The following is a 13,031-nucleotide window of genomic DNA, read 5'->3' as shown; positions in this document are numbered from 1 at the left end:
TCAGGCATGGCAGTAGTAGTTATTTACTAGCCCGACACTGAATATCACTAGCCATGGGAGTGGGGCTACCATAATCTAGAAGCCCTGTCAGGCATGGCAGTAGTAGTTATTTACTAGCCCGACACTGAATATCACTAGCCATGGGAGTGGGGCTACCATAATCTAGAAGCCCTGTCAGGCATGGCAGTAGTAGTTATTTACTAGCCCATACACTGAATATCACTAGCCATGGGAGTGGGGCTACCATAATCTAGAAGCCCTGTCAGGCATGGCAGTAGTAGTTATTTACTAGCCCGACACTGAATATCACTAGCCATGGGAGTGGGGCTACCATAATCTAGAAGCCCTGTCAGGCATGGCAGTAGTAGTTATTTACTAGCCCGACACTGAATATCACTAGCCATGGGAGTGGGGCTACCATAATCTAGAAGCCCTGTCAGGCATGGCAGTAGTAGTTATTTACTAGCCCGACACTGAATATCACTAGCCATGGGAGTGGGGCTACCATAATCTAGAAGCCCTGTCAGGCATGGCAGTAGTAGTTATTTTTACTAGCCCGACACTGAATATCACTAGCCATGGGAGTGGGGCTACCATAATCTAGAAGCCCTGTCAGGCATGGCAGTAGTAGTTATTTACTAGCCCGACACTGAATATCACTAGCCATGGGAGTGGGGCTACCATAATCTAGAAGCCCTGTCAGGCATGGCAGTAGTAGTTATTTACTAGCCCGACACTGAATATCACTAGCCATGGGAGTGGGGCTACCATAATCTAGAAGCCCTGTCAGGCATGGCAGTAGTAGTTATTTACTAGCCCGACACTGAATATCACTAGCCATGGGAGTGGGGCTACCATAATCTAGAAGCCCTGTCAGGCATGGCAGTAGTAGTTATTTACTAGCCCGACACTGAATATCACTAGCCATGGGAGTGGGGCTACCATAATCTAGAAGCCCTGTCAGGCATGGCAGTAGTAGTTATTTACTAGCCCGACACTGAATATCACTAGCCATGGGAGTGGGGCTACCATAATCTAGAAGCCCTGTCAGGCATGGCACCATAATCTAGAAGCCCTAGTAGTTATTTACTAGCCCAACACTGAATATCACTAGCCATGGGAGTGGGGCTACCATAATCTAGAAGCCCTGTCAGGCATGGCAGTAGTAGTTATTTACTAGCCCAACACTGAATATCACTAGCCATGGGAGTGGGGCTACCATAATCTAGAAGCCCTGTCAGGCATGGCAATAGTAGTTATTTACTAGCCCGACCCGACACTGAATATCACTAGCCATGGGAGTGGGGCTACCATAATCTAGAAGCCCTGTCAGGCATGGCAGTAGTAGTTATTTACTAGCCCGACACTGAATATCACTAGCCATGGGAGTGGGGCTACCATAATCTAGAAGCCCTGTCAGGCATGGCAGTAGTAGTTATTTACTAGCCCGACACTGAATATCACTAGCCATGGGAGTGGGGCTACCATAATCTAGAAGCCCTGTCAGGCATGGCAGTAGTAGTTATTTACTAGCCCAACACTGAATATCACTAGCCATGGGAGTGGGGCTACCATAATCTAGAAGCCCTGTCAGGCATGGCAGTAGTAGTTATTTACTAGCCCAACACTGAATATCACTAGCCATGGGAGTGGGGCTACCATAATCTAGAAGCCCTGTCAGGCATGGCAGTAGTAGTAGTTATTTACTAGCCCGACACTGAATATCACTAGCCATGGGAGTGGGGCTACCATAATCTAGAAGCCCTGTCAGGCATGGCAGTAGTAGTTATTTACTAGCCCGACACTGAATATCACTAGCCATGGGAGTGGGGCTACCATAATCTAGAAGCCCTGTCAGGCATGGCAGTAGTAGTTATTTACTAGCCCGACACTGAATATCACTAGCCATGGGAGTGGGGCTACCATAATCTAGAAGCCCTGTCAGGCATGGCAGTAGTAGTTATTTACTAGCCCGACACTGAATATCACTAGCCATGGGAGTGGGGCTACCATAATCTAGAAGCCCTGTCAGGCATGGCAGTAGTAGTTATTTACTAGCCCAACACTGAATATCACTAGCCATGGGAGTGGGGCTACCATAATCTAGAAGCCCTGTCAGGCATGGCAGTAGTAGTTATTTACTAGCCCAACACTGAATATCACTAGCCATGGGAGTGGGGCTACCATAATCTAGAAGCCCTGTCAGGCATGGCAGTAGTAGTTATTTACTAGCCCAACACTGAATATCACTAGCCATGGGAGTGGGGCTACCATAATCTAGAAGCCCTGTCAGGCATGGCAATAGTAGTTATTTACTAGCCCGACACTGAATATCACTAGCCATGGGAGTGGGGCTACCATAATCTAGAAGCCCTGTCAGGCATGGCAGTAGTAGTTATTTACTAGCCCGACACTGAATATCACTAGCCATGGGAGTGGGGCTACCATAATCTAGAAGCCCTGTCAGGCATGGCAATAGTAGTTATTTACTAGCCCGACACTGAATATCACTAGCCATGGGAGTGGGGCTACCATAATCTAGAAGCCCTGTCAGGCATGGCAGTAGTAGTTATTTACTAGCCCGACACTGAATATCACTAGCCATGGGAGTGGGGCTACCATAATCTAGAAGCCCTGTCAGGCATGGCAGTAGTAGTTATTTACTAGCCCGACACTGAATATCACTAGCCATGGGAGTGGGGCTACCATAGTCTAGAAGCCCTGTCAGGCATGGCAGTAGTAGTTATTTACTAGCCCGACACTGAATATCACTAGCCATGGGAGTGGAGCTACCATAGTCTAGAAGCCCTGTCAGGCATGGCAGTAGTAGTTATTTACTAGCCCGACACTGAATATCACTAGCCATGGGAGTGGGGCTACCATAATCTAGAAGCCCTGTCAGGCATGGCAGTAGTAGTTATTTACTAGCCCGACACTGAATATCACTAGCCATGGGAGTGGGGCTACCATAGTCTAGAAGCCCTGCATAAGGTATCAGTACCCATATGTTAAGCAGGGCTTCTAGAATTTTTATATAAATCCATTATAGCCATGGGATCAGTGATTTAAAACATTTACTAACCACAATTTAAAAGAATTCACTAGCCCTACTTTATTCAAATACAATTTTACTGTTAGAAATAATTGGATATGTCACCTAAAGAGGGAGATAGACCTTAAAAATCTATACATTTCGGGGAGGGGGCAGGATATTCATATTTACAAAATAGACTTAAATGCAGCATTTGACCCAAAAAAATTCATTAGCCGTTGGGCAATGCTGTAGTATTTATTCACTTTCCCATCAGTGAATACCACTAGCCATAATACCATAGACACTAGCCATGGGGCTACCATAATCTAGAAGACACAAAAAAGCTGTACTTCTATATTGTACTGGAGTGTGGTTTAATGGTGCTATGTTAAAGTTGCAATAATGGCAGTTCCCACTAAAAATATTTATTATTTTATCCTTTGAAACGTAAAGTTTATGCCTTCAGCTTAAAAAAATTACAACCAAATAATTCAATTTACTAGTAGAAGCCATTTTGTTCCAGGGGACATCTTGAGAGAGTGTCACATACATTAACTAGTGACATCACTGTTTTATGCATACACATTCAACACACTAATTTTTTCCCCCACAATTCTTTGCAGACAACTGACAAAGAAACAAAGATGGTGACCATGCTATATTTAGCCACAAATTATTCGGGAAATCCCTCTTGTCACACAGTACAAGACCTTTTATTAATTATTATTATAGAGTTAATTATGGAAAGATTATGTTTAGGATTGTTTAAGTTGTATTTATTTATTACAAATAAATGAGAAAAAAAAAAAAATATTGTAGTTTCAACTTTGACATATACCTTTAAAAATAGATATTTGTTCTTTCTTAATTTCTCTTGACCAAGTGTCAAAATAATTACATGTACATGTTAGACACCAAATAGCTGGAGGTGGGAGGTAACTCTGTCAGAAATTCCCCACTACTGGTACATCAAAGGCCATGGTATGTACTGTTGTGTCTGTAGGAAAATTATGAAAGATCCCTTGCTGCTTTATCAATTGAAAAGTGTATATATAAAATACCCCTTCATATTAAAAATAGCCTACATGTATGTGGTAGCATAAATAATCAGATGACAGACATTAGTTAGCTGTAGTTTCCGAAGAGGTTTGGCATCTTAGTTAGCTGTAGTGTAAAATATGTTGAAGAGTTGTTAAAACAAATATTCCTTTCCTTTTCAAATAGCCATATTGAAATATATTGAAGAGTTGTTAAAACAAATATTTTATACAATTTGTGACTGTTATACCTCGAAAAATTCACACATAAATGATAAACAATTCTTATAAAAAAATATTTAAAGGAAAAAGCAAACATTGTCTAGTTGATAGGTTAGCAATAAACATTATTTTATGGCCTATACTTTTGTTTTCACTTTTTTTATCTTTACTTTCAGGTGAGAAAGATAATGCCAAATAATCGACTGGTATCCACTGATGTGGAGTGTCAACCGGATCATGCCTACAACCAGTCTACAAAGTCTCTCAGTAAGATACATGTTGACAGGGCTTCTAGATTATGGTAGCCCCACTCCCATGGCTAGTGATATTCAATGTTGGGCTAATAAATAACTAATATTGCCATGCCTGACGGGACTTCTAGATTATGGTAGCCCCACTCCCATGGCTAGTGATATTCAATGTTGGGCTAGTAAATAACTAATATTGCCATGCCCGACAGCTTCTAGATTATGGTAGTCCCACTCCCATGGCTAGTGATATTCAATGTTGCCATGCCCGACAGAGCTTCTAGATTATGGTAGCCCCACTCCCATGGCTAGTGATATTCAATGTGGGGCTAGTAATTAACTACTATTATCATGCCTGACGGCTAGTGAAACATTTTTTTTGTAAAATGTTTTGAACTGTTGATCATCTTTGAACCCACTGGTGTGTTCCAGACTTTAAAGTGTTTTGCCCTCCCAAACACATACATGCACACACTAACACACACACACACACACACATGCAGATGCACCACACATGTCATCACCACACACATACATGCATAACAAAATATCCGTTATTTCGCCACATTAAAATAAAATCTGCAAATTTTAAAAACAATCTGTGACGCGTAAGTCAGCTACAAGTGCAAAGGGTTGTAAATATCTTTTAGTTGAACAAGATGTTAAAATTTGTTTTAAACCTGGTTTTTGAGGATATGTAAGAAATAGAATCATACATTTGTGTCCGTTAGATACCATTTATCTCACAACTCATTGTTTAAAAACGTATCAAACTCGCTTTCTCTCGTTAGATACATTTTAAAATAACTTGGTTGTGAGATAAATGGTATTTAACGGCCACTCGTGCGTTAGATACATTGTAAAATAACTTGGTTGTGAGATAAATGGTATCTAACAGCCACTTGTGTATTATTCTCTGCGTTAGATACATTTTAAAACAACTTGTTGTGAGATAAATGGTATCTAACGGCCACTCATGTATTATTCTCTGTTTATCAGTTAGACAGAAATATGAAAGTCACACTGGATTGAGTAAATAAATATTCTCATTGTTTTTGGTCATTTCAGAAGTTATGTGGACAGAACCAAACGGCAATTGTTATGAATTACAAACCGAAAACGTATCCCAGGGAATATATGTCTCGAAGAAACCTACAAAGACGATGTCAGTGCCATTGAAGCCTGCATGCAAGTCGGATCTACCTAGTACAACCATTTCACATAACATTGGTCCGAAAAAGAAGGGAAGCAACTCTGTTAATCATAATCAGATGGAAGAAAATGAGTCATCTAGTATCAAGGGAGATAATCGCAGTATACCCGATCATAAGATTCCAATGCAAAGGATGAATTCATTTGAATTTCCTGTCCAATCAGAATCGCTGGCTTCCATAGCTGACCAATCAGAGGAACCGTTACTGGATCACCATGGAGATGTGGTTGATGGTGGTGTTCATGAGTTCTGGGCAGAAGATGCCGGTGAAGTAAATAATGCCGTTGGAACCGTTGTCTCAGCCGATGCTGATCCCGGGTTTCTACACAATGTAGTGAATCAAGAGGTCATCGAGACTGAGGAATCAAAAGATTCACTGCTTGAAGAATCAAGATCAGTTTTGGCTCTTGGCGAATATAAAAAAGGCATGGACCTTGGGAAACAGAAAATGGTTATGATAACTGGTCCGTTTGGAGATAAACAGTGCATCATGCTTACCATGAAGGACCCAGTTGCAGAAATAAGAGGAGCAGGTTTGGAGCAATCCCAAGCTGATAGAAATAGAGATACACAGTCTTGTGACATCATGCTTACCGTGAAGGACCCAGTGGCAGAAATAAGAGGAGCAGGTTTGGAAGCAATCCCAAGCTGATAGAAATAGAGATACACAGTCTTGTGACATCATGCTTACCGTGAAGGACCCAGTGGCAGAAATAAGAGGAGCAGGTTTGGAGCAATCCCAAGCTGATAGAAATAGAGATACACAGTCTTGTGACATCATGCTTACCGTGAAGGACCCAGTGGCAGAAATAAGAGGAGCGCTGAGAGATTCACAGTCTTGCACGAGGATTCCAGTTCCGAGATTTGTGCCAGTGGACACCCAAAGGACACTGATGGCAATGCAGAGATAACACAGTCTGTTTATCTAGATGCTACTGTTGATGTGAAGACTGAATGTCCTTACAGTCGCCTCTATGTTGCCAAATCTGATACGTTGTCTACAGCTTTCTCAGAAGTTCGACACAACAATTCAACAGTCTCAGAGATTGAACAGAATTCAACAACATTCTCAGAGAATGGACAGAATTCGACAACATTCTCAGAAGTTAGACAGAATCCTACAACATTCCCAGATAATGGACAGAATCATAGAACATTCACAAATGTTAGACAGAATTCAACAACATTCTCAGAGAATGGACAGAATTCGACAACATTCTCAGAAGTTAGACAGAATCCTACAACATTCCCAGATAATGGACAGAATCATAGAACATTCTCAAATGTTAGACAGAATCCAACAACATTCTCAGAGGATGGACAGAATCCTACAACATTCTTAGAGGTTGGCCAGAATCCTAGAACATTCTCAGAGGTTAGACAGAATCCTACAACATTCTTAGAGGATGGACAGAACCCAACTACATTCTTAGAGGATGGACAGAATCCTAGAACATTGTCAAATGTTGGACTAAATCCTACAACACTCTCGGACATTGGACAGAATCCTACAACATTATCGGACATTGGACAGAATCCTACAACATTCTCAGAGGTTGGACATAATCCTACAACTTTCTCAGAAGTCAGACAGAACAATCCATCAGTCTCAAACATTGGACACAGTAATCCACTTGAAGTGTCTCTGAGATGCAGCAGATGTTCAGATGTGTTCACAGAGCCCGCCAGACTGAGGCAGCACGTGCACGATAACCACCCGTCCTCACGGCAGCAGCAGCAGCATAGCTGTGGAGTGTGCAGGAAGACATTCAGTGAGAAGCGCTACCTGCACGCACACCTGAACCGGCACTTCGGCAGGAAGAAGCACGTGTGTGGGCTATGTGGCTGGAAATTCTTTGAGCGCCATAAGCTGACTCTCCACCAGGAGACACACAAGACGGCCGATCAGCGCAGACTACCTTACCGGTGCGAGGTGTGTCTGCACCAGTTCCACAACCGTGCCACCTGGAGCGACCACATGAACACGCACACGGGGGCCAAACCCTTTGCATGTTCTGCATGCCCGGCCAAGTTCGCCCACAGGATCGGGCTCAAGCGACACTGGCTCGTCCACGACAAGGAGACTCCATTCAAATGCGTCTACTGCGAGAAGGGCTTCAAGCTGAAGACCAAGCTTCAGGACCACCTTACAGTGCACACTGGGAAGGGCAGACACACGTGTCATGTCTGCCAGAAAGTCTTCACGGCGTCTACTTCGTTGAAGCGGCACGTCTTCACGGCGCACTGGGAGAGCGACGGTTCGGGGCAGGAGGTCGTCTTCATGTGCTCCAAGTGCGGCTCGGTGTTCCAGACTCTCACCGAGATGGAGGAACACACCACGACCGCATGTACGTGCCAGGCACAGGTCAAGATGGAGGTCGAAGATCCGTCCAGCGGTGATCTAGCTAATCTGGTGGCCATGGAGACCACTTTGGTGATCCACCAGACGGAAGAGCCGGAGGAAGGCGACAGCGATGCCCAGTTGCAGTGTCTGCTCTCATCACTGCAGAATCCGGAGGGAGGTAACTCTTCTGGTGTAGGGGCAGATAACTCTACAATGGATGAGGTAGAGCAGATGAAGCTGGCAGCCAGCACCCTAGCAGACTTGTATTCATATGCCCAAGAAATCAAAAAGGAAAAAGAGTGACACTTTTAGATTATTTCTCATCTTGGACACATTTCCGAGGGAAGTTGAAGGATGTGCCCAGGACAGATGTGCTTGCACACTCAGTAGATGTAAGCAAGTGTCAAATGATTAATAATTAATTGATCAAATTACATTTCAAGTCCTGAAATCCAGAGTTTAGTTACTAGTAACGAATATTTGTAACTTGATGATACACATGATACAGATTCTATGACTTGCTTGTTGCTTTGTCAACAGCAGGAATACGTCTATAGATGTAAACCAGTATTCTGTTAACAAAGGTCTTTCAGTATCATGACATGGTATGTGCTGTCCTGTAAGAAAGTGCATATAAAAGACTACTGCCAATACATACAATTAATCTGTGAGTGCAATGAGTTTCTTCTGACAGATTGTGGATCATGACACCTACATGTAGTCATAGTAACTAGTTACACATGAGCACTGGCCTCGGTGGCGTCATGGTTAGGCCATCGGTCTACAGGCTGGTAGGTACTGGGTTCGGATCCCAGTCGAGGCATGGGATTTATTTTTAATCCAGATACCGACTCCAAACCCTGAGTGAGTGCTCCACAAGGCTCAATGGGTAGGTGTAAACCACTTGCACCGACCAGTGATCCATAACTGGTTCAACAAAGGCCATGGTTTGTGCTATCCTGCCTGTGGGAAGTGCAAATAAAAGATCCCTTGCTGCCTGTGGTAAAAGAGTAGCCTATGTGGCGACAGCGGGTTTCCTCTAAAAAACAGTGTCAGAATGACCATATGTTTGACGTCCAATAGCCGATGATAAGATAAAAAATCAATGTGCTCTAGTGGTGTCTTTAAATAAAATAAACTTTTTTTACTTTAGTTACACATGATGTGCCAACATGTCATATGTTCCATTTATTTCATTAAAGGTGCTATTTCAAAGTTGTATAACAGCAGTTTCCTGCCCAAATATTTAACTTTTTCTTGTATGCTAAATAATGCTAAAAGGAAATGTTTTATTTAATGACGCACTCAACACGTTTTATTTACGGTTATATGGCATCAGACATATGGTTAACTAAGGACCACACAGATATAGAGAGCGGAAACCCACTGTCACCACTTCATGGGCTACTCTTTTCGATTAGCAGCAAGGGTTCTTTTATATGCACCATCCCACAGACAGGGCAGTACATCCCACGGCCTTTGTTACACCAGTTGTGCAGCTGCATTCTATTTTGTATGTAGCTCTGTTAAAGAACACAACAGTGCATTAATTCCTTGTTTCCTCGGATTTGATACAAAAATAATAACTATTGTTTCAGAACCGATACATACAAGTATGTATTAAATTTCCTTTCTACCCAACAAACTCTTGCCAACCATACAATAAAAATATCTGCATATTTTAAGTTTGTTTGTTTTGTAAATTAATTGTATTGCCATTAAATACAGTGAAACCCCAGTAAACCAAATACCCTCGTTACCAAGTAAAATGTCCGGTATTAAGAGGTATCCAGTTTAGAGAGGTTCTGTACTCATTTTTAAAAAGGAAGTCTGCTTTACAGAGGGTCTGGTTTTGAGAGGTTTCACTGTAACAACAATGGGTTTTATTAGCACATTTGCAAGCACAAGGGACGAGATTTAGCTCAATCAGTTGAATGTCGCAGGATCAAACCACTGTGGATCCATTCAACCAATTCGTAGTTTTTTCTCTCATTCCAACCAGTGCACCACAACTGGTCAACGGCCGTGGTATGTGCTTTCCTGTGTGTGGTAAAGTGATATAAAAGATCCCTTGCTGCTAATGGAAAAGTGTAGTGGGTTTCCTCTCATGACTACGAGACATGAGAATAATGGAACAGGTAAACATAAACAATGAGACATTTGAACTTTGAACTCTTGTTTGTTTTCCAGTTAGATTATAGTTTGGTCTTTATCAGCCTTTGAGGGGCGGGACGTAGCCCATTGGTCAAGTGCTCGCTTACTGCGCAGTCAGTTTGGGCTATTTCTCATTCCAACCAGTGCACCACGACTGGTATATCAAAGGCCGTGGTATGTGCTATCCTGTCTGTGGGATGGTGCATATAAAAGATCCCTTGCTACTAATGGTAAAATGTAGCTGGTTTCCTCTCTAAGTCTAAATTACCAAATGTTTGACATCCAATAGCCGATGATTAATTCATCAATGTACTCTAGTGGTGTCATTAAACAAAAACAAACATTTTGCAAGCTCAAAAATGGGTCTACTTATATATATATATATATATATATATATATACCCCAGACACAAACGCCCTAAAACCCTAGACAGAATGAATGAACCGTAATTGGTTATAAGCACGAAAATAAATTAAAAATGAAATAAAATGTGTGTGTATATCTATTAAACTATAATTATACCATTTGAAAAATAACAATAAACAACATGTTCACATTTATATTTATCAAAACACATAAAAACAATGGGATTTGGGGAAGAGTTATAATTTAACAATATATATAATATACATCTAGGTAAAGGTATTGGGAAGACCATTGGAGGAACAGAGGGGTGGGTTTTTTTGTGTACATTATGGGCTCCAAAGACATTATTATGGTAAAAAGTATAACACAAGCTAAAGGCACATTTATAAGTCATGGGGACATAGAAAGAAAATAGATTTTCACAACATGGGATGAACAATTAAAGCAATTTTACGCCCTTTTTCCATTAACGCGATTCCGCGTCCCGAGTTTTATCAATACAATACATATATATAATACTTTTTCATACATGCATGTGTCTGTTATACTACTTTTTCCATACATGCATGTGTCTGTTATACTACTTTTTCCATACATGCATGTGTCTGTTATACTACTTTTTCCATACATGCATGTGTCTGTTATACTACTTTTTCCATACATGCGGACATTCAGCGAGTTGGAAAAAAAAGTCAATTGATCCCCCCCCCCCCCCCCCCCGAGTGAATTTTTCAGCACGGTGACATCATAACATGAAGTATTGACTTTCGGCTTTAAAGTCCACTTCGACGACGTCCAATTGTGTATAGTAATCCGCTTGCGAAAACACAGATGTGGAAATGCACATTTCCACAAGTGGAAACACAATGATGAATCACGCTAATGGAAAACGGGCCTTAAACAGACACATGCATTAATACATATTTACAACAACAAACTAAGGCCTGTACCAGAAATTACCACATGGACAGAGGTCAGTATTTTGATACTAGATTTAACCTGCACTACACACGGAAAGGTTTACATGAGGAATACTGGGATTTTACCCCAAAATATGACTGCCATGTAGATAGCCAGCATCATTAGCTGAGGTGTACATGTATATACTTGGCCTTCGTCTTATATTCTGTTAAGTAATAAAGATGGCAGCCTCCATTATAGTTGTATTATCAAACTGATATTTGTACGCAATATTTAGCACAACGTGTGGATGACAGTCGACTGGACCTGAGCGAAAAAAGAAAGATTCCTGCCAAACGAGGCATTGGGTAAGTACAAAGAAGGTTGTCGGCAGTACACATCAAAAGAGAAGAAGTGGTCAGAATGGTCAGAAATTTGTTAAGAAGGCATCCAGTTAAAAAAAAAATTAACCCTTATTATGCGGCATTCTTTTGGTTGACTATGGTGTTATAATTTACATAGCATACATTGCATCACAATTACATGATGATGGGGATATAGTTCTTTCTCAACACAGGTTAAACTATATGAGTAAAACATATATTGCATGTATACTCGAGAAAATTAACTAAGGGCTAGTAGGCTTTGGTAATTCTTTGCTAGCTATTTCTCGCTCCACAGCTGGTACATCAAAGGCTGTGGTATGTGCTATCCTATGGAATGGTGCATCCCTTTGCTGCTAATTGAAAAAGAGTAGCCCATGAAGTGGAGACAGCGGGTTTCCTCCCTCAATATATGTGTGGTCCTTAACCATATGTCCGACGCCATATAACCGTAAATAAAATCTGTTGAGAGCGTCGTTAAATAAAATCTGACATGGTGCAAGCAAAAATCTTGCTAATGGTGGGTTTATTATCTAAATTGTTATTTAAATCGTTACGTTTTAGAACATACCACTATGTCGACACCGTACAAAGCAAGAATCTGGAGTGTTTTTTGTTGTTTTTTTTTTTTGTTTTTTTTAAATCTTATTTAAAGAAAAATGCTAAAAATATCTATTCACCCTTGATTAACTTTGTTGAGTATATTTAGATGTTAAAAAGTTAATGTCACTTTCTCGATAAGGGAAGAGGCAGAGATACTATTTTCCTGAGAAGAATATTGCGGTACTTGCTTATAAAAAGGTAGCATGTTTACCTTTGATAACTATGTCAGAATTACCAAATGTTTCACATCCAATAGCCGATGATTAAATTAATCAATGTAGTCTAATCAAGTTATTAAACAAACCAAACTTTAACTTATAAAAGAGTTGTGGATATAAAATATTAAATCAAGCTTCAATTTTTAAAGGCACGGGATGTAAAACATTTATATCGTGGTGACTCAGTCTTTATAGGTTTTTGTCCTACATAATAAAATAGTCTTACTTTTTAAAAAAACATTTGATATTTGAAATATATTTTTTAAATGAAATTTTCAAGAATTATTTGGTAGAACAGATTCTATGTAG

General features: G+C 40.8%; 2 protein-coding genes across 2 annotated transcripts; both read left to right on the top strand.

Annotated features, from left to right (window-relative positions):
• Window positions 1–4,471: 4,471 nt before the first annotated feature.
• On the top strand, window positions 4,472–6,550 carry LOC121390712. The gene is made up of 2 exons (XM_041522610.1): window positions 4,472–4,560; window positions 5,610–6,550. The coding sequence occupies exons 1-2, from the start codon at window positions 4,482–4,484 to the stop codon at window positions 6,404–6,406; spliced, it is 876 nt and encodes a 291-aa protein (XP_041378544.1). The 5' UTR covers window positions 4,472–4,481; the 3' UTR covers window positions 6,407–6,550.
• Window positions 6,438–8,401, top strand: LOC121389809 (gastrula zinc finger protein xFG20-1-like). The gene is made up of 2 exons (XM_041521459.1): window positions 6,438–6,480; window positions 6,549–8,401. The coding sequence occupies exons 1-2, from the start codon at window positions 6,438–6,440 to the stop codon at window positions 8,399–8,401; spliced, it is 1,896 nt and encodes a 631-aa protein (XP_041377393.1).
• The last annotated feature ends 4,630 nt before the right edge of the window (window positions 8,402–13,031 follow it).

The sequence above is a fragment of the Gigantopelta aegis genome, chromosome 15 (genome assembly GCF_016097555.1).
Source record: "Gigantopelta aegis isolate Gae_Host chromosome 15, Gae_host_genome, whole genome shotgun sequence".
Taxonomy (NCBI): domain Eukaryota; kingdom Metazoa; phylum Mollusca; class Gastropoda; order Neomphalida; family Peltospiridae; genus Gigantopelta; species Gigantopelta aegis.
This window is presented reverse-complemented; position numbering and strand designations above follow the sequence as displayed.

Coding starts and splice junctions, on each gene's coding strand:
- LOC121389809 (XM_041521459.1), top strand. CDS start 6,438: ATGCTTACCGTGAAGGACCCAGTGGCAGAAATAAGAGGAGCAG. Junction 6,481..6,548: donor GGCAGAAATAAGAGGAGCAG/GTTTGGAGCAAT, acceptor CTTACCGTGAAG/GACCCAGTGGCAGAAATAAG.
- LOC121390712 (XM_041522610.1), top strand. CDS start 4,482: ATGCCAAATAATCGACTGGTATCCACTGATGTGGAGTGTCAACCGGAT. Junction 4,561..5,609: donor CCAGTCTACAAAGTCTCTCA/GTAAGATACATG, acceptor TGGTCATTTCAG/AAGTTATGTGGACAGAACCA.